We start from the raw sequence: 23276 nt of genomic DNA on the forward strand, positions 1-23276 counted from the left end.
TATATATATATATAAAATCCTTTTAATTTTTTTATTAACTTATTTACTTTTCTTACTTGAAAAAACTTTTTATTATTGTATATATCTAATCATTAATGTTGCTATAATTCAATTATGCGTTATGCTTAATCGGAAGAGAAATCTTGAAACGTGTAATAAATAATATGTAATAATCTATGTGATATTCTATTCTATTTTATTCTCTCGTTTTATTAAATCTGTGACTGTCAGAAGCGACTAATGGACCTCTGGGTCAATACGAGAGTTCACATACGTGTGATAGACATCCGCGACCGATAGTCGCAGGGAGAAGGTAATCGTATTTGTCAGTTGTCGATTTATGCGATATTGAACGTATTGATGCTAGATTAATAGCGAGCATCTCCCTTCTTCAACAAATGGGAATGCAACGAGAGTTCGTGGCAAAAAGTAATTTATTTTGGATATTGCCGTAGTTTCTAGGTTAACGCGCCATTAAATGAATATTATGTGGCATACTGCAGACTGTGCAATCGGTTAGCATTACTATAATCGTAATATTAGACAAAAAGATTCTATATATACGACTCTTTCATCGAATTTTTATTTTTCCTTTTTGCAAAGTAAAAATATGCCGTAATTTTTTCCCGAGAAGGATCTTTTTGTGTCTCTTCTTTCATATTTATACATGTTTATCTTTCTTATATACATATACGAAGAGTTTTATTTCGGTTTTTTTCTCTCCATTTATCTCTGTCGTTACCTTTCACATAAGAAATTTGTCTTGTTTTGCTACTTCAGAATTTTCTTTCTTTATTTCAACGTAAATGTCATTCTCGATATTCGATTTCTTTTTTAAGAAGTGATTTTATTGATATTTCTGTTTACTTTATTGCTTTTTTATTAATAAAGTTAAAACTTTTTCTACGAGTAAAGATACATACATTTGCTCGACATTGTTGTATTTCTTAACGTCTGTCTTTTTGAGAAAAAAAAATATGTATAATAATATAGTAGAACATCGTTTATTCGAACATATCGAGGGACAAGATAGTTTTGATAACTGAATAGGTTAACAGCATAGGATAATAGAGGTAGACTAAACTCTCCCCTCTATCAGTACTTATTACTTCCGATAATAGAAGCTGACGTTCCCAGCAAATTCAAAGTTACATGTAATGTACTTTGTTAGTTGTAATTTCTCATTCAATAATGTAACTTAACATAACGCACGTGTTATGTAATAGTTTCATTTTTGGGTGAGAAATTAGACAAGTATGTTACATATTACTTGGTATTTATTGGTCATAGCGATGTTCGAGCTCTTATTATCCGAACTATGGTGTTCCGTAGTTGTTCCGTATAATAAGAGTTCAGTTATGAGTTCTAGATGTTTGTAACTGAGCATGTATAAATGGAATGTAGATAAGCAGAGTTTGTACTGTACATTTTTATGAAAATTATGAGCAAGAAAGTTTAAATTGAAGTTGAGTTGGATATACTAATATGTGTATAAGTGTATTGCATTCGTGACAAAATAGTATAGTGTGTATTGAAAAGTTATATTCATTATCAAAACTGAGTTTTATGGAGTTTTTCGTTGCGAAATAACATCAAGTTTTCAGTTTTGCTTTATTTGAAGCTCATCAGTGCTACGTATAAACAGAGTTAGTATTGATTTCCAAACTGACATTTAAACTCTGATTATAAGTCTTTTGACATTAGATCCCTCTGAAGACGACTACACCTTTGAAATTTAATACTTTCAAGCTACATTCACAAATTCAGAAAACACCAAGAATCTCTTAAAACAGAGTTTCACGATAATCAGATTACTTTTTGATGTTTGAATTTTAGAAAGAGCTAGAATCGAATTCAACAACCCGAATCCTTTAGAAAGCAAAATATTCCATAAGTTACTTTATTAGAAAGCGCCAGTCCTTACAAGGTTAATAACGTCTTTGGAGGTCTTGTGGCCTATGTGAACAAACGTATTTCTCCTTCTCTCCCTTTTGACGGGTATATCCTTAACGCTTATGTCACTCCAAGGTAGGAAATACGGGCGGAAGTGAGCATAACGGTATCACGAGGAAAAAAGGGATTCGAAGCCGTGCACGGTTGTATATTCTCGTTTTAGACGCTTTGTATATTCCCGAACGCCACAAATTCGTCACGGTCGTTGCACTTTGCGACTCCACGTCGCTGTAATGCCTTTCGACAGACGGAGAACGAGAGAGACGTCGACCGTGCGCGAACGAAGTCTACGAACCGAGGAGATTTTACGCTTCGATGTTTAGAAACGTACACATATTTAGACTACACTACAAGGGGGATTTGTTGGTGCACTCGCACGATCCGGGAGCACTGGCACGTGCCCACGAATGTATACACGAGCGCCTGGTGCGCACATGGCCGTGTACGTGCACCACGTACTTGACCGGGTCAAACATCGACGCGGCAGCTCGCAGTCATGATGGACTAATGGGAAAATTTCCAACGACCACGCAGACATTTATCTAGTTATCTTGAGTTCCCCCGTACCTTCTCGACGCTTGTATAGGTCCCTGCCTACACCGGTGTCTAGAATTGTACATCGAATATAAAAGATAGTGGCATTAAACAGGGTGTCCCATTTGTGTTCGATTATATTTTTTAATAGCAGATTTTTTTATCTAACTTTGCTCGATCTTTTTTTTTAGCGAAAACTTTACGGTGATTATTATTTGTTGCATAGTCACGTAATAAAATATGTGATACGTGTAAAAACTTTTTAGAGCGAGATGATAAATTATCGTGGATAGGCAATATGTTTCAAGTAAAAACACTGAGTAGATCATCTGAATGCTTATTCGGCTTTTTCATGTATTTTATAAAGATAAAAGTTTCATATTACGTTATCTCATGTTTAAAAATATTTAGGACTTTTTGTTTTATCTTTTGCCAATTGTGTAAAAGGTATTATGGAGTACATATTTTTTAATTAACATTACTCCGATATAAATGTATTATATTGAGACTTTTAATTTATACAAAACTCTTTACAATGGAACAATAAAAAATAAAATAACATCATTTTGTGTGTGTGTGTGTGTGTGTGTGTGTGTGTTGTGCACATTGATAATAAAATAATAGTGTTTAAATCTTAAACACTAAATTATGAATAATTAAATTAATAATTACTAAATAATAAATTAATAATAATAACTACTATTATATTTTTTATAAAAAAATAAGTTATATAATTTTTTTATAAAAAAATAAACGTTATATAATTCTATTCTGTTCTTGAAATATTTATATTATCTGCACATCTTAATATGACAAACAAAATCTTTTTGTGTCAATAAAGAAAAATTATAATGAAACGGCATAACATTATTTATATAATATTATTGTACGAGTCTATAGAATATAAACGTTAAAGAATTTATTTTGAGCCTGTGGGAAGACAAAGCTGTATTATTTCTAGAAGTATTAGAAATAAATGTTTATATTTAAAAAAATCGTCGATAATCGAGTCCACTATTTGTTCACACGTTTAGTAATCATTATAATAATTTTCAACGATTACCAGAATGCTTTCTTTACAAATAAGCATCTATTTTACTTAGTAGTTCTATTACCTACTTTTACTTTAAAATTTATTTCTATTTTTTTTTTATAAAGTATACCTTTTTTGGAGTATACCTGAAGATCACAATGAAACTCTTTCAGGCGTTCTTAAGAGGAGAACGGTGCGCAACAAACCAGCATGGAATCTCAGGAGGGAGCCTTCGGTAGCAATATCTCGGAAACGGACGTGCGGCACAATCGGGATCCATTTAAGGGTGACGAAAAAGAAGCGAACGCAGAAAACGTGAGAGTTCTGTCGGTCGACAAAGTTACTGTCGAAAAAATTGTTCTAGAATCTTCGAACGGATCGCGAGAAGTATTGCTAACGAAAAACGAGTCTTCGAGAAAATTGTCTCTGAGTTCGGAGACGAGATCGAATGTTATCAAATGTGTGAAAAACGATCGACAGAAATCGGCGAGTAATGATAGATTTCGAGTCTTGGAAAACGTATCAAAATCAAAAGATACTATTCCTAAGACCATCGTATCGGGCAGTCAATCGAAACTTCCTGTTCCGAAGAGCCGAAAGAACAACGGTGTTAGTTCGAGAGAAGAGTCCAGGTTCAAGCCGATTAAGTTCGCTAAAACCCCATCGATCGGTAGTATCGTGATCGAAGGTTTGAATTCGGCGAGTACGGTGGTAAAAAAAAACAAGGTATCACCGAGAGCCCTGGAGAATTCTATAACTAGAAATGAGCATAATTCATCTTTGATAGCGACTTCGGTTTTCTCCGCGAAAGCAAAAGCTTTAGAAGATTTATCGTCGAAAGGGGAAAAAGTTGTTGACAAGATAGTGGCTGAGGTTAAGCAAGAGCAAGCTGAACAAGAACTTTTCGGGGCGAAAGACGTTGCGGGCGATAAAGAAGGTGACGTTAGTATAAATTCCGGAATTGATAAACATAATGAGACGTCCGAGGCTACAAACGTGAATTGCAAATGTGGATCAGATGAGATTAAGAAGCGGGACGACGTTGAAAGCCGTGAAGGTGACGTCAGAGTTGACAGAGACGTGCGGGATCGCCTGGAGAAGAGTCAAGCGACTATCGATGATCTTCAAAAGAATCTGAGCACCAAGATTCACGCCAGTACGGCGCAGAGCTACAAGGAGAAGCTGCTAGGTCTTCAGTCGAATTATGTTCTGAAGCCGCCGATTATCTTGGAGTCGAACTGCAGCGAGAGATTAAGTTCCGGATTCGACAAGGATTTTCTCGAGAGGCATAACCTGGATAAGCGGCTGAAGATTGAAGAGAAGAGGCTATTGGAAACTGATCTCGATTACACGTCTGACAACGACAGAACTAGCGAGACTGACGAGCGACCGTCGAGTAAAATCGACGTGAAACGAAAATACAGCGCGAAAGTGACGGAGGTGGAAAAAAGGTGGTCCGGGAATTTTCTGGATAATCGTTTGCAACGAAACTCCTCGGAATCTTCCAAATCGTCTTACATTGAGGAGTTCGACAGCGTGTCTTCGCGTGAAAGTATCGTCGAGGATCGCAACGCCCAGTTGCTCTTTGACCGGAAGCATCCGGAAGCGAGATTCACGAAGAGGCGAACGTCGATCGACGAGTCGAAGAGACGAACTTCGGAGGAGATACTTGAGAATAGTACCGTGAGTACCGTCGACTCTGATTCGTGTCTGGAGGACAGAATTAAGGCAGTCGATGAAGATATCGCTCAGGTGAGTGGAGAGAACGAGGTACAGACGGATGATAATGACGATATCGATGGATCTGATCGAATTTACGACGGCGAGGAAGATAAGGATTACGTTCGGTGGAACGAAGAAGTAGAGAGAGCCGATACAGTTCTCACGACAACGGCGATAATTCACGAAGATCTAAGTTTAAAGAAAGAAAATATTAGAAGTGACGCAACTGGCGTTGTTAACGATTCGAATTCGAACGAAGTAAAGAATAACTGCAAAAAGAACATCGAAGAAATAAGAAACGAGGAGATACTTCTTACCGATGAGAAGAATATTTTAGCCGAAAAGAGAAACAATAAATCTTCCAATTCTTTTACGGCGGTTAATTCGAAGGAATCCATTGATCCGACGACCTTCGTCGTTCGAAGTCATCGCGGCAGGGACGGTTACGCAAATCTTATAAAGGAATTTGCGATGGAGGCGGGATCGTCCAAGGTGAAGAAAGAGGAGAAGCAAAAGAAGAAGCTCGGCTTTCGGCGTCTCTTACCGGCTATCTTCTCTCCGAAGGATTCTCGAAAGGATTACAAGAAGAAGGAGCAGAAGGAGCGAAGGAGATATGACGAGCGACATTTCGCTCGTTATCAGCAGAATGGAAATTACACAAGGTCGCCGGATACGATGAACCTGAACGAGGACATCAAGAGAAATGTTAAACTGGACAACAGCCTAAACGGTTCCATCATTGAGGAGAGATTGGACGAGATCAAGCGTGAACTGTTTCCCGAACAGGGGCCAATCACCAGTACGCCCGATCACTTTCTGCAGACGGACGATACGCGACTTCTTCGCGAGAGAACCAGAGGGCCAAGATCGTATACCGCTAACTCCAGTCTCAGCTCGATTGCACCGGACGATAGATGGCTGGAGCGAAGCGGACAGTTCGGCGTTTCGCCCGACATTAGGAAGTACGAGCAGAGACAGAGACGCGAGCAGCATGACAGCCGGCGATACGGCCATCTGGAGCGCAAGCACAGTCTGCAAGAATCGAATCAAGGCGCGCGTGTTTACCTCTTTCAGAGGAATCACGGCGCATCCGGTCGAATCTCGGCACCGCCCGGCGAACGGTACTACATACGATCACGAGCTATTCACCCTGTCGATAGGCCGCTACCCGAGATTCCGCAGTCACGGCTCGAGCTATCGAATTACGAAAATTACCAGGACGATGTCGATCAGTTGCGTGAAAATCTTAGTAGTTTGGACGTGACCGACAACGTGAGTTACCGAAGTCAATCCGGACTTTACCAGAACGACAGGAATCTCGAGGCGAGTCTGATTCACAGTCCACCGCAGTCGGTTCCCGCGCAAGTTAAAATTACTCGACAACCGATCGTAAATCAAAATCAGAAAGCGCCGTTGGTCGGGAGAACTCCGAAGTATCCATCGTCTGGTTCCAGCCAGAAGTCCGGTGATTATGCCGACTCGAGTTGTACACCTAACTCGAGTCAGAAGAGCGAGTTCTCGCCTTCCAGCTCGAAAAGCGGCGAGTATTACTTGAACTCGCCCCGTAGCAGCGCTCGAGCTTCACCTGCCGATCGACCGCTCTTCGAAGATGCGCGCGATAGGATTTACGAAAACGAAGGTCAAACCGTTTCTGAGCCATCCAATAATTACATTGGGGAACACCTTTATGATGAGACTCCGTCGTCACCGTGTCATGACGACGATTTTACGGAAGTATCGAATTGTATAACGCAGAATTCGCCGGAGAAGAAAGATGACTTGATCTTTGAACAAAAATGTTCACCAAATCAACAATCGCCCACGAAGAATTGTTCCTTTCAATATTGCGAGGATAACGAGAATACGCGAATGGAATCGAAACGAGAAATCGAGAAATCGCGGGAAGATTGCTTGAAGAGTTACGAGACTACTGATATAAGTTTGAAGAGCGACTCATTAGCGCGCAATTCAGCTGAGAGATCGTCCATTCAGAACGTATCACCGTCGAAACTTGGCGTAACAGTAGCAACATCCCCGGTGGGATGTCGAGCCAGAAGGTCACAACCCGACGATCAAATCTTAATAGCTTCGCCCAAGCGAGATGCCATCTGCCAGTCTCGAATTTCTCGGCCATCAAACGAGGTCAGACTCCGCGATGCGGAATCGCCCGTCCCTATAGCGGATTCGCGCGGCATTTCTGGCATCGTACCAATCGAAGTGCGAAATCAGTACGGTGGCCAGATTTCTCCCGCTACAGAAATGAGGAAGTCTATGGGACAAAGAAGTGCATTGTCCTGTGGCTTCTCAAAGAGTATCTCGCGCCCCGAGCCAATTTACGGACACCGCGGCCAGCTGAGTCCCTCTCGCAGTAACGTAGTGGTCTCAGAGACAAGAGAAGGACACGAGAATGATCAGCTGCCGCCACCCGATCCATACGGCTCGACTAAACCGTGCCGCGATGTCGACGAGAAAATAGCTCGGGTTCAAGGTCGTAATTCGACGTCGCAAAGTCCACAGTCGTGCGTCTCGGAGACCAAACAAATTGTAAACGAGCCGGGGAAAAAAGTGGCACGATCCCCGATACGCGAACCATCGAACGCAGCTCAAGATATTTGTCAACAGCGGCGACCCGATGCCATTCAGCAACAGCAGGCTCCACTCACGGCGGCGGCATTAACGTTGGAAGGTCGACAGTCGTCGCCGAGTACGAGTCAGGATAAGATGTACGTAAGCGCGAATTCGCTTCAGCGCGAGCCGATTTACGAGCAACGCCAACGACAGCATCAACCGCAACAACTGAGACAGGGTCAAGAGCTGTACGCTCAACGAATTACGGATGCGACGTGCGGTCAGCAGAATTATCCTAATTGTGGATTATTGTCGCCTTCGAAGCAGGAGACCAGACAGCACTTGGAAGCATTTTACTGGCAGCAAAAGGCATTGGAAGCACACCGGAAGTCGGCAAACTCCGGCCCGAGGCAGATCGCTCCGAAGATCGATCTACCGGAGATGAGAGAGGCGGTGTATTGGCAGCAATTGAAGAGACTGGACGAGGAGCAGCAGCGACGAATCTACGAGCAGAATCTGACGGAGGACGGATTGTACGAAACGCATCACAAGGCGAGAAATGGAAGCCCTATGATATCACCTGCGTTACCGAATCAAGTATTCAATTCTAACGCGCTCGGTTCCGTTATTCATAGGGATGGATCTTACTGGAGCAATGCGGCGCAACGTCTCAAAGTGAGCCCTACCGGGAAACCGTTGTTAATGCAAGTTCAAAAAGGCCAGAATCAACCGGTTCTGATAGTTCGGCCGCAACAGGCGCTGCGGGATCGTCAGGAGTTGTCGATAAAGGCCATAAATCCACGTGATCTCGCGGGATACGACACACAAAGATCGAAGAGCGCTTCTCCGCACTTCCATAGAGGCGACATCGAACGTACCAGTGTTCGGCAGGTGACGTGCCGAAAATCTGTCGCGGATGGACGAACTGACACGGCGTCCTCTCCGGCGAGGAAGCTAGAAGTCGGCGGGGTTTACGAGGAAGACGGGACCGACGGCGACGTCAGATCTCGACCGCATCCTATATTTAAGAGAGGAAGCCTAATAGGGGGTGAGTCCGCGGAGTACGGGAGCACCGGTCCCAAGAGGGTCAGTTTCTCTAATCAACCGAACACCGGACCGGATTTAACGGCTGGCAACTGGCCGACCAAACGTGGAACGGCACCCGAGCCACCCACCAGGCGACACAGGACTGAGGACAGCACCTCAGACACCGACTCGGTATTTTTGCATCAAGATCGACACGACGGAACTCAGGACGTTTCGTACGTCGCCCGCACTGCAGGCCCGTCTCCGAGGTGTCGTTCAGACGGCAGTTGCTCAGAACAGGAGTACGACGCTAACAAACCTCTGCCACCTCTGCCTAAGGACTCCTTGATAATCTCCCGCCGTGGAAACAATGCCAGGAATTACGCCTGCAACGACGCCCGATGGAACAGTGAGGAGCAACGCGGCTGTCGGCGAAAGCAGAATGGTGAGTCAGATCTTGATTTATTTTATACCAACGAAATATGCGCGCGACGCGCGTTATATAAATTCACATTGTATATATTAAAACTAGAGCTGGTAATTTACTTTGAAGGTTTCGACATTCGAACTTCAAAGATTTGAAGCTCTCTCTCTCTCTCTCTCTCTCTCTTTCTCTCTTTCAAAGATTAAAATCTTCGAAGAAATAAAATTATTAAAAAAAAATTTAATTAGCATATTTAATTACTCATTTGCGGCTTTTATTCTAGATTTTTCCAAATTTCTATTCAATATTACTAAAATTAATGTTCTGCTCGTTATTGTAAAATAATGTAATAAAATGTAATATACTATAAATTATTAATATAATTAATAATTTTGATATGTTGCCCGGACATTATCAAAATTTGTGTCAAAGTTACTGCGATTTATGGTGAAAGTTACTTCACTTTATCATTACATTATTTTACAATAACGTGCAGAACATTAATTTTAGTAATATTGAAATTTTGAAAAATCTAGAATAAAAGCAAATGAGTAATTAATACGCCAATTAAATTTTTTTTTTGAAGCTGCAATAACTCGTATCATGATACGTGCATTCAGCCATGAATTTTAACGTCGAGATGAGAGAAGGATCGTTTGCATTTATTCGTTCTGCTGAATCGGCGGGAAGTCGCGAGAATAAGCGCGGATGCTTTTTCATCAAATAATCCCGGGTGCAAAGGTGTGCTTTGCAGTTCGTAATTCGGTGTAGACGATATGCACGTACCGTACGACACGACTGTGTATGATCGTGCATTTGAATGAGACTCTTAAGACGCGAAGACGGGTGCATCGCGTTGAGGCACGTTCGTACCTAACAGAAGGGGTAATGGGAGAAACGTTGCTCCCTTCACTGTACTTCTTCAAATTTGTAGATAGTAGGGTACTAATAGACTCAGGGGTCTTACGTGGATTTGCCGTTTTCCGTGGAATTGCCGCGGGATCTCTCTTTTGCATATAAATGTATTTATAAATATCCGATTTTGGTCCCGCGATTACCTAAACTCCTTCTTCCGTTTGCTTATTTGTCTATTTAGTCGATCTCCTGCTAAGTCGTTTGAAGCTGTGCAAGCACAGCGCGCGGTAAACCAAAGATAACTTCATTGGCTGAATTTTAAGATTAACCGCGATGTGGTTACTTCGGCACTTGAAACGACGCTCGAACCTTCGTCACTACGCAAATGCGCTTTTGGTCTCTAACACTTCCTTTATTCGTTGAACTTACACCGCTCTTCAAAGGCCGCATTTTAATGTATCCAGTGATTATGTTCCTTCTCGTTTCTCGTTTGAAAATCCATTTACATTTATTTTTGTTCAGGAAACAGTATATTAAATTGATGCTGTTTAAGGAGTTCGTCGTAAATAATTTCTCCGTTCTGAGTCTTTAATTAAATTACGTCACTTTTTAAAGTAAAGAGTGTTCAATTTATGTACATATTTATGTACGTTTATTGTATATTTTATATTTTTTTATTTTTATATTCTTTAAAAGAATTTTTTTGCCTTATTAAGGAGCGATGTATATTTCGGATTTCAGGTTAAAACTAAACGAAGTCATAATAAAAATAAGCAAGTTTATATAAAGATAATTGGAAAATCAATTTAAAAAATATATATTGTTTAAATAATGAGAGAAAACGACGAATGAAGAAAACAGACGATATTTTTCTGTTGCTGTATTAGATCGATATACACTTTTGAAATACAGTTCACAGTGTGTTTTTCTTTCTTAATTTTTATTTGGAGAGAAATGTTGCGCTTCTCTCAATGTCTGACGTAATTTCAGACATCTAACAAAGTATAAGAGTAATATTATCTTAGACTATTAGTGGGCAGAATCACGCCTCTAGATGGTATATCTTTCCGCACGGCGAACAGAGCAATTAATCGCTCGTTTAGGCTGCAGTAGATAAGGTCACTGACATTGCATCCCGGTAAACTGTTCACCCGATGCGTAAGACGTCGCTTCGCCGACCAATGCACTTTTGTACTCCCACGCTCTTCCGGTCGTAAGATGCATCGAATCGCCTACACGGAAGAGAGCTTCGTTGCAAAACACGTTATCGATAATAATGTTCCGTCACACGAGACGTATAATGTTACAATTAATGATTATGTTGAGGTAAAATTACAAGTTTGTGAAAAACTCTACGTGAAAAAAAAATTTTTTTCTAAATTCTATTTCTCTTTTCACAATTTTTAATTTTTTTATGTAATTGAATTGCTCGTATTTATGAAATTTCATACATAATACATTTTCAACATAATGTAACACATTATATTACATATATGAGTGTTTGTGCTCTCTTAATTAATAGAGTTAATTAATTAATTTATCCATGTTTCTAAATGTCGGATAAATTTTATAACAGCTGCTGCATACACAGTTGTTGCCCCGAGAGTATCCTTTGCTTTGTAAATGAGGGCACTGGGGAAGAAAAATTGCTGGATAAGAAAACGAAATGTTGCAAAATATGAGAGACTCAGCCTCTATTTATTTCAACTCCAATCTCAAGCACCTTTACGGTCATTTATGTAAGATCTACAATGTTGCCTTGTTTGCATTGCATTAGAATTTTATAGCTTTGAGAATCGTACAGCTTCATATAACCGGGGGCGGGTTCAATGCTCTTTTTATTATCTCACCATCAAATGATAGACAGAGATCAGGAACGATGATTGAGTTCTTTTAGCATCTCTTTTTAGTCTTCTTTCTCTCGGACGTGCACGCGCGAGATTTTTTCTTTTCTTTTACTCCCAACTCGCACAGTGACGTCAGTTTCGCTCTCCGAGACGAAGCGGCGAAAAATCGGGGAGGATCAAAAGACGACAGGCGAGGACATTATCCTTCCTTTAATGCCACTTGAACGCCGAACTGGCGCACAAGCGATTTCCGGGGACAAAAGAATTCTTGATGGGGAAGTGGAATAATAGTTTGCCGAATTTCCACGCGCGCGTTGCACGGCGCAATATCTATGCAGATTAACCGACCCGTACTTGCAGATTTGAATGTTCGATGTTTGGAATTGAGAGTCATGCCAACGCAACCCGGCCTCATAACGGAGGCAAAACAACGATCTAGCTGCCTGGCATGCTAGTTTTATTCCCCTCATTAATTACGTCATTATGTGTGCGCATATCCATGCTTACAATGGATAATTGATCTCGCAGAAGTGAAATTAACCTTTGCGCAATATTTCTATTATGACCGTTTTTTATCAGTGAATTTTAATCTCGGTTTTTTTAATCTAATCTAATTTTCAGAACTAGAAAAAAGATGAAGGGTTAGTTGAACCGTGATTAAAATGAAACGCTACATTGGTAGAAACGGACATTAGTCAGATTAACGATTAAACGATACAACGTATTGCCGTGGGATTATTCTTTATATTGGCATATAGAATTGACACTTCCCAGAAGAAAAAAAACAATTGAAACAATTCTTGTATTATCTATTTTTTCCTTGAATTATTGACATATTTTATAGATTGACGCGAAAGTACCCGTTGCGGCTGTGGTGTTATCCAGCTGGTCTGACAGATTTCAATATATAATCTGATATATATCTATTCAATTAGGTACAGTTTTGATTTTAGAAGCTATTCAAAACGAGGATATTTAAAAAATACATTTGAACATTTATAGCTGGAAAAAAATTGTGTTTAATTAGAACAAAATGTTCAGTCAATAAATAAAGAAGCTAAATTCGGTCGGGGCTAGATCTGGTGCTTAATAAAACGTTCTACGTGAATCTTTTGTCATAAAAAAAATCCTTCTCTTTTGATATAGAAAGTTTAATAATATTTCTTTATTCAAAAATTCCAAAGAATCATAATTCAAGCGCGAAAATATCTCCTGTGAAATTGTTTCTCAATATATTTCCTCCCTTCATTTATTCTCGTTCCGTTTTCCCGCGCATCGCTTCATCCCTTCGCGGGCTCCCCGTTGCAACCGCGAGTTTGCCAGTGCACTCCATCCGGCGAGGAATTACGCCCTTCCGTTGCGCGGTGCGTGTCACCGGGGGTTGCGTACGTACGTCCGGGGTGCGGGGAGGAGGTCGCTGGAGATCGTCGAGGGAACGGTCGAATGTTTTCTATCCGGTCAGTACTGTTCGGAATAGAGAGAATGCGGGTCTAGAGGTGGGCGTTCAGGATCGATCCCCGACTCCATTCCCGTGACGTCACTCGAAGGGAAGATAGAAGGAGAGAGGAAGACGCCGGGAAGGGTAGTAAACGTGGGACGGGGGATGGTGTAGCCGGGACTTTCCGGGCGTCCCAGCGACGTATCGTTTTCCTCTCTGATGGTGCTGCCACTGCTGTTGCTGCTGCGGCTGCTGCAGGTGCACCGACGTGTGAAACGACGTGTAGCCGGCACGGTGGTCGTAGTGGTGGTGGTAGTGGCGGTGGTGGTGGTGGTGGTGGTGGTGGTGGTGGTGGTGGTGGTGGTGGTGGTGGTGGTGGTGGTGGTGGTGGTGGTGGTGGTGGTGGTGGTGGTGGTGGTGGTGGTGGTGGTGGTGGTGGTGGTGGTGGTGGTGGTGGTGGTGGTGGTGGTGGTGGTGGTGATGGTGATGGTGATGGTGGTGGTGGTTTGTATCCCATCGTTTCTCACACTCGCCCCTCCCGCATGCGAGCGTCTTTTTCGAAAAGTACTGATCGATCGCGACCTTCGCCGCGTCGAGAGTCGTCGCGGACGAGAAGTATACGCGCCACTCGTCTCGTAGGCAAGCCGTGGGGACACAGTCTCCGGCTGATATATCTTGAGGGAGGAAACCGCCGGGTTCCCCGAGAGTACAACCCTTGCCGGGGTGGTAGTGGTGGTGCTAGTGCTGCTGCCGCCGCCGCAGCCGCTACGTCCTGCATCCCGTTACCGCGTCCCGTGAAACGACGTGTAGGTGGTGGTCGCAGTTGGTCGTGGTGGTGTATCTCGTCTTTCAAGTTCGTCCCCCCTTTGAACGTCGGCGGAACGACCGACCGTGATACTCGCAAACGTAAGGGACCGCTGCCCGGATCCGTCGTCATCGTCGACGTCATCGCTCAAACGTGACGATAACCGGTAAAATGTTGTGCCGACCATCTTGATTGTGGTCCCCGTTGCGGCACAGTGCGGAGTAACGTGCAGCTCGATTCTTGCTCTCTGTTTTCCGTTCGTTTTCCTATCAATTTCTTTGACACGAGGGAGGTTGACATTCGATAGACGGTACTTCGTGCTCATTCATTAAGTCGGGGATTGTTAAGGTGCGAACGAAAGGTGATGCAGGCGATACTCGTCTCGTCTTCTGTGACAATCGCATTTGCGCATCGTATCGATTAATAGTTTCGAATATCCTTGGAAGAAAATGGAGAACGGTACTCTCGCCGGTAGTGCCCGTGCTGGCCGATGCAGGCAGCAATATGGTGAACTGCCGGGTGCCTTGACCTCGGTGCGGTCACCGTCCGCATGTGGAATAACATGTAGCGGCTATCTTCGACTTACGTTCTCTCTGTTTGATATAATCCTTTGGAAAGTTTTCGATTTCTGTGAATGGTACAGTTATGTATAGAGGATACATTGTTATCGATGAAATAATCTCTTATAATCATGACGCTGTTATATCGGCACGAACGTGTTATAATTTGCGCGATAATTATCCTTTGTATTTCTCTTTTGTGATCGTGATCTTAGATATTTGATGAAGTTGGAGCAATCAGTAATTACCAACAGTATGATTTCTTAGAGATGGATGAGGCAGTAATAGATTTTCAATTTTTTAATTATTTATGTAAAAAATAAAATTACTTTCTAATAAAGTAGTTGGTATTTTTTACTATAATGCATAAATAGTAAGTAAAATAATTGTAGGAACTCCATAATATATAGTATTATAATTATTATTGCTATATACTTAATAATATGATTATATTTATAATTATATATGAAAATGAATATATGATTGTTCTTGAAAGCAAGTATAAAGTTATAGAACTCAAAATATGGAGTTATACAAAGTAGAATTATAGAATTATAAAATTACTAACATTAAAGCGACAAAAACTACAAAAATAATTCAGTATTTTTATAGTTTTACATTTATAATTCTGTATTTTTATATCTATAATTTTTTATAGTCGTTTTCGAGAACATGTAGGTTTTCTAATATGTAGAATTATAAATATAATTATTATTATATTTATAGTTCTATTTATAACATGATAGCGTAATAACTATAAAAATGGAGATTCTAAACTATGAATATTTTATCATGCAATTATAGTCACAAATACCAAATACTTTTTTCAATGCGCACGTTCTTTTTTTAATAAAATTCTTGTAATAACTATAATCGTTTGATAAATAAAAAAAATAAAATTTAAAATTAGATAATAGACTATATGTTTAGCAATGTAAATTGTAATAATAATTAAGAGATTTTTTTTATATACGTTCAATCATCTATTGTTTTAATATAAACTATAAATAGAAAAAATATATATACAGGAATCAAGTAGAGATAACGATTTATTATTATATATCAAGAGATGTTATTTCTCGAGTGATAAGGAAACCATAATTCATCTTACTCTTCACAGACAGGGTATGAAAAATAAGAACGTGACAACTCATTTTCCAAGTAAGTTTTGTCCTTAGACAATATAAAAGATATACTTAATAGCCGTGAAAAAGAAAGCAAAGAAGTTAAGTAGAGAAAAATAAAGACATTGATTTATTATTATCATTATAATAGAGAAATAAAAAAAAAGTTCTTAGTTTATTTATTATTCGTACCAATGCCAATCTATTTCTGAATTTCTCACTTATCATTTTGCAAAGCAATAAAATTTAATGGTGCAAAATATGAGTCATCAAAGTATGAGATCTTATTGTATTATAAATTAATTTTTCTTAGCTTTTCTTTAAATTCTAAATGTTAAAAGCTAAACGATGATTATAATTGCCACTTTATTTAACTTTAATTATGTCAAACGTTGTCTCTATTTTCTTTTAATTAGGAAGTAAACTAAGGAGTTTAATGACGATCCTTCTGACGTTTATGAAGCGTAACTTGAAAGCGCAGTCACAGTCAATTTGTTTGTTGGAATTTTCCCAAAAGCCGTACATCGACGCGCTTGAAATCCACGTAACTGGATACTAGGTTTAATTTGATTAAAGAGTAAGTTTTCGTAGGTAGCCTATAAATCAAGATCAACGAATCAGAGTAAAATGGTTTCGATGAGAGATAAACGGCCAAAGGAGTATTGCCAATTGAATGATTCGGGAATCTCTTTGCCCGCGGCCTTCGTTCGTTCGTTTATTCGTTCGTTCGGGGTATGTCGAGGTATTGAAAGGCAATAACTGCGCGAGCTGGAATAGCGGTTCATTTGTCCGCACGCGAGCGAGCAATCATTTTGATTCGCGAATCTAATTAATTACCGTTTTACAAAGGAAGTAAAAGATCCAATTAGTCTCGTTAATTAACCGGCACGCAGCATCGAGTCCCTCGTTCGCTTTTTGGAGACCGTCGATTTACGTCACATTTAATATCAAGGTGAGTCGTTTCTTCGGAGGTGTGTAGGCGGCATCAATAACAGTTCTCTCTCTTATTCTAAAGCCATTCAGACTTCAGTCGATATTCCTTGCTTTTATATTGAATGACTAGTACGATTATTGTGGTTTTCGGGAAGCGGTACAGCGCGAATTTCTGTTAAACAACCGCGTTCATAAAGGCCAGTCCGTTAAATTTGTTGATTTGCGCTCTTCAATTTGGTCCACTTGGATTGGTAAAAGCCAATAAGCGAAATTTCTGTCAAAGTGAGTTCTGTAGCGAATAATGTTACATGAATTAGTTTGAAATTATGCTTCACGTAATGTTATTTTAGTTCGTATTACTGTTTAATGGAAATACCTATTAATTAATTTTCATCTTTTATCTTATTGCGATCGCGTTAAACAATGAATTTGATGGTTGCATCACAAAGTTTATATTCGGGTGATAGAATTAGTAGTAGGAAAACGTCATTACTCCCATCTATGGGCGTATCCAGGATTTTTGGGGAAGGGAGGAGGTTTATCAGTTTTGTAATCATATGAGCAGCAATTTTTTTGCGTTAATAAATTCTTTTTTAGATATTTTATAACTTGGAATGTCCCTTTTTTGTTTTTGATTTTGAATGAAAAAAATATTAGGTTTAAATCACAACTTCTATTTTTTTTTTCTCGAAGAATGTAAAGATAAAATATGATTATTAAAAACGAAATGTGTTATGAATGGTACACTCATTTGTATCTTAGAGTATTTTCTTTTTTTTTTTTGGCTCAAAAATTTTGCGAAAATTTTTCGTATACGCATATATCGGACACTCTGTTAAAGCTCTAACTAACGACGGTTTTAGAAATCTTGATTGACGGGAAGAAAAAATATTTTATATGACAGCAAAAAAAGTAAAGTTATATATTTTTATGATTAAAAATGAGAAAATGGATAAAAAATTTTGATGGGGTTTGAATCTCCTAAATCCCTCTTACCTTGGATACGTCCATGTTCATCCCTTTAAAAACTCTTTATATTTTTTCAGTCAATATATTTCATCGATCAATTTCACTTATCGTTTAATTAATTCCATCATTTAATTTAATATATCATTTAATTTATCACAGTCGATACCGTTCCGTAAGTAATGGTACAATAATGCAGAAGGGAAAAGAAGTGAAAAAGTGAAAAATGCTTGAGGTTTCGCTGGGATTGCATCATGAAGCTAGATGCTCTTTTAATATTGAGCGATGATAAATGATGTCTAATTAACACAGTCGATGCCCTTGGCAAATTGTGATAGAATGACGTAGGGAAGTTCGTAGACGGCAATAAAAATCATAAATTCTGGACGGGGCTTACAGTAGTCGGAGAAGTAGACGTTATTTCCATCGCGTTTTTGGTGTATTATCCATCATCCCTCGCAAACATCTACGTTTCCGTTCGTTTCGGAACGTCAGGAAGCGAGCGAAGGGATAAACGAAATTATCTTACGATGCCTTTATTACGAAAAACTCTCATTCCTTTTACCCGTTAATCTGATTCGTAATCATTCCCCGAGCATTCGTCGTTTTGTAAAATATTCGGTGATTGGAAGATGGCAGAGTCAATAGCGCCGAGACGTCGCGGCGACAATGGCGATTTCCTCCTTAAATTGATCATCGTGATATGATCGGATCTAATATGGAACTGCGTTTTGTACAATTCGGCTAGTATGCGTCACGGATTTTTCGTTTTTTCCACAATGGCTCCTCCATTGGTTAGCATCGTCGATGAAATTTTTTCCATTTCGAATGTAGCTATTTTGTCTCTTCGAGGAATTCAGATGAATATAGCCAGCCTCGATTTTTTCGGCTTTTCTCGCTTTTCAGCAATTTTCGAAATTATGTAGTGGGTAGATTAGAAATGAACAGCATCGCTCTATAACGAAGTTAAAGATGATCCAGTCGCATTGTTTGATTGCTTTAGTAGAATCGCATGCTTGTAACTGACGAGACTGATTCAGATCGAGAAAGTGCTTGAAAATATTCTTAATGACCATAGTTATGAAAAGATATCCATTAAATATAATCAGCGATTAATTTTTTATTGATGGATTAAAGATATTAATTGATATCTGTATGTAATTATGAATTCAGAATATTTGAAACATTTGAGTCGAACATGGTAATAATTCTGCACTCGCAATCAAAGAAAGAGACATAATAGGAGAAAAGTGTTAATTATACAAGTTTTATGTGTAGAATTAATGTATAGAGAGAGAATTGAATAAATTATTTTATGGTCATTGTAATTATACGTAATATAGTTTAAACTTAATTATATGTAAAATTAATTTACTCAACTATTATTGCAACTATAAGATAATTATTCAATCGTGTATATTGATTCCACATATAATATAAAACTTGTTTAATTATCATCTTTTAGTTACTATCACACTTTGTTTTTTCTAAATGTATAAATACAATTAACAAATATTTTTTATAATCACCGAATGTATACGTTACCAAATTTAATATTTTATCGTATGTATATTTGTTCCATTTATTACTGGGACATCCTCTCAGTAACTGTGGTCAGTCATAAAAAGATCAGAATTTTTCGCACTTTCGTGATCAGGGCGCGGTGCAGTTCCAGGTAAGACTTGACAGCTTAGCTTAACAGCTTGGATTAAGCCGCGTACGCGAGGCATTTTCGCGGTCTCGCCGGCGAATTCGCGCGACGATAGAGGCGGAACGCATCCCAATCGTCGATGATGGACGACGTTACGAGACGGCGAGATCGCGCGGCGGTGCGACGTGCGTCCGTCGTTACTATGCATCCGCAGCATCAAACGATGCGTCCCGCGTGGCTACGTGCCAGTTGCGGTTTGTGAACGTGCGCGGTGCGTACAGCCGCGCGACGAACGCCCGCGCCGTTTTCGCGCCCGATGACGCTACCCTCGAGACGCTGAGAAGGAAGCTGCGGAAAATGTTGATTGGACGCTGGAAGAGCAAGGATAAGAGCTCGAGCAAGAGCTCGTCCAGCAGCGGCGCTGGCAAGAAGAAACGCAAGTTCGGCAGAGAAGGTAAGAAGCCGACGACGTCCTCGTTTGCTGTCCCTTCCAATCTAATGTAACAGTTTCTCTAATGAATTTCAAATCGATATTTCCTTCAGGAAGGAACGGCTGCATACTGATAGAAAGAATTTAAAAAGTTTTGGAATTACAGACGATTGAAAAGCTAGAAATGAAGAAATTTTTTCTGAATCTCTCAGAAAGACGAATTGTAAAAGTATATTTTTCAGCTAACTTGTAATTTTGCTTTGATAGATTTTTAATTAAAAATGTTTAATTAATTAAGAATTTGTCACAAAGCAAATCTTCGATAAAGGATTTTTTCAACATTTTCTCATTAACATTTTCGACAAAATATTGCTCGTTGGAAAATTTTTTGTAAATTGTAGAATTAAGTTCTTTACATATAGATAATCTAATGTCCATTTTTACCAAAAGTAGAGAGAAGAGTAACTTTAATCTCTGTTCAACTTACTTCATCTTCTCTTAGAACTAGTAGTTAGTTGAACCAAAATTAAAATTAAACTACATTGGTAGTAACGGACATAAGTGTCTATAATTCAAAAGTTTTGAGTATTTTTTTTAGCGAAATGTTGATTAGACTGTGTTCGTTGCAACTTGTATCAGATCTACAAAAATAATTGTAAAAATGCTTGTAATTTATTTCTGCGGAACGTAAACTGACGTAATATGAGAGCTTAGTTAAAACGATGCTGCTTATCTTTTCCGCGGCAAGACGTTCTTCAAGAAAGATAAAGTGGGTGATTTTTTCGTTGAAATAACGGAACTTATGTCAAGACAGCTGGCGTTCTTATTGCCAATTAAGCGCTTAATTGGCTCGCTTGCGTAATTTTAGATTAAAGTAGAAAATATATTTGTTAGTTGCTTATGTAATTTGTGCAGGAATTAAATGGTTTTCTTAACAGTTCTCGACTTTCGCTAATGCAAATTTCAGGTCATCCGAATAAATTATTTTATGTAGAAATTAAAATCTACGTTAAAAAACATGTAATTTAAATGATTTTCTGTTGCACGATCTTTCTTTCTTGATAAATGTTCGCATTGCCATTTTCATCATAAATTCTGGAATTACTTAATTTTCTTCTTAATCTGGCTGCAGAGATTAACGTTGTCATTATGTTTAACATAGAACGTCACGTTTTCTCAGTGTTATCACACTGAGATTGCTTGTCTATGCAATTTAAAATGGCGCGTTCTTTTTTTTTCTTTCTTTTTATTACTCTTTCCTTGTCGTTTAAGGTAGAGTGAGGTAAAACGCTGCATGATTCACAAGGCAACTTTGCCTATCAGCTGTCTGCATGACTCTGCCGATATATCAACGATTATACGCTACGAACGTTAGAAAGCGCTGGTAACGGAGGCGACCATCGGGTGCTGACGACTTCATCGATTTTCGATAGGCGATTTCTCCCTGAAACGACAGGGTCGAGATCGTTCAGAGTCTGAGGAACACGGCGGTAGATGGGGGAGCCATTTCTCTCCGTGACCTGACATTAATTAAAAATCGGGCGAACACCGCGTCTTTGATGGCAACTGAAAATCCGTCCTGTCCACGATTTTCTTCGATCCTTCTTTATTTCTCTCGAAAACGTCGAAGGCAGATGGAATGTACTTTGCTTTCCTGCGAAAGCTCGAAGGAACTTTTTTCCGCGAGATCGTAATGGTTTATTTAGCGCGTGGATATTTTTAAGGAACGAAGTTAATAAAAACGATATAGATGCTTAAACAATGTTAATTACATTCTTAACATTGTTCTTACATATTATAATTTGAGATTCAAGCGCGAGGAAATGTTAATTTTAAGATTAAATGTACTTTTAAAAAAGCAATTAAACAATGTTGAGTAAATTCGTGCTTTTTAAAAAATTATTAAAATACTTTCTCAGAAAGAATTTCTGTTATCGAAACAAAAATATTCTTAACGTACTTAATCTTCATCGCAAGCTTATGCAGTGTAAAAATAAAAAAACAATAAGATTAGATTAATAATTTCCATTTTCCTCTTTTGAATTAATTAAAATTAACTTATTGTTTAAAAAAGTAATACATATAAGTTTATATTGTTATATTTAAAATAAATGTTTATCCGATATTATTACACGGTGTTGGCGCGCCATAGTGTTTGACACGAAACTGATGTCCAAAATCATTTATTCTAGATTTAAGGATTTTTTATTTAAGAGCAAAATACTTCTCTGTTAATAAGTGTTTGTCCCTATATTGATTTTATTTTTTGATAGATCGAGCTTTTATATTATGAATATTCATAAAATCTTATTCTAATTGATGAGTTTCATCGGTGTGTTTTTTAATAAATTTCTATATATCGCGTTGATAGAAAAATGGCACAACTAAATTAGAAACTTTTCAGTCAAGCATTTTTTTAATTCTTTTTAAATTGGAACAACGTTCTAACCGAGATAGTGAATATGCATAACTTCACTCTATATTATACCTTCAGTTATAATGTATTCTTTAAAACTACATCATGAGTCATTAAAATTCGAACACTACAACTCTGTATAGGATTATGTAAATTTTATCCCTTATCGGAATTTTAACATTTTTCCATATAAGCAATGACGAATGTCATTTTTCCGCAATAATATGTTAATCTTTAGAATCGATTTCCTTTCATTATTTTAAAAATGCTAATTTTTTTATTTGTATCTTTTTTCTAGCGCGATAAATCATAATTTGATTTTTGTCTATCGTGTATTCTTTCATATCGCAGCATTATAAGATATTCTTATCTCATAGGATAACAATTGTCTTATTTACATATTATACTTTGTGATTTTTGTAACTCTTTTTTTTATATTCCTCTTCACTTACGCGTTACATAAATCGCTATAAGCGGTTGTATCTCATTATAACCTTCGCTAAAGCGGATCAATGTCGATTTGCGAAAAGTTTCAAACTTGTTTGTCCTGTAGGTCATTATGGTATGAGCCAATACTTTGAGTTGCGAATTTGAAAGTTCTAAGAGACGGCGAGAAAAGTTGAAAAGACTAAATGGATGTATAGTGTCGTCAGTGTCATGGGAATTGTTGAAACATTTTAATAGTTAAAGATAAAGGAAACCTACTTACGCTTGTAGGTGGGTTTCTGTTGAACAACTTAGTTGTGTGAAACCGAGACGTGATACTCGAGACGTGATATGGTTTAATAAATAGATCTTGAGAATCAAATTGATATTTGCTGTGTCATATTTGCAATTGCGATGGTTATATCAGCGATATGCGAACATGTCGGGAATATCAAATTTAATATTTATTTACGGAATAGAATTCATCTAGATTTTGATTGGAAAAATATTTATAAAAATAATCTTATTTTTTCAAATATATAATATATATATATTTTCAAAAATA

At 38.6% G+C, this 23276-nt stretch overlaps 1 protein-coding gene across 1 annotated transcript in view; it reads left to right on the top strand.

The window, feature by feature from the left end:
* The first annotated feature begins 3730 nt into the window (after positions 1–3730).
* LOC108754087 overlaps positions 3731–23276 on the top strand; it is a 126515-nt gene continuing 106969 nt past the window's right edge. Inside the window, exon 1 of the mRNA XM_018496137.1 lies at positions 3731–9281. Coding sequence (XP_018351639.1) covers positions 3731–9281 — 5551 coding nt within the window. The remainder of the gene's footprint in view (positions 9282–23276) is intronic.

Source organism: Trachymyrmex septentrionalis, unplaced genomic scaffold, assembly GCF_001594115.1.
Source record: "Trachymyrmex septentrionalis isolate Tsep2-gDNA-1 unplaced genomic scaffold, Tsep1.0 scaffold76, whole genome shotgun sequence".
Classification (NCBI taxonomy): domain Eukaryota; kingdom Metazoa; phylum Arthropoda; class Insecta; order Hymenoptera; family Formicidae; genus Trachymyrmex; species Trachymyrmex septentrionalis.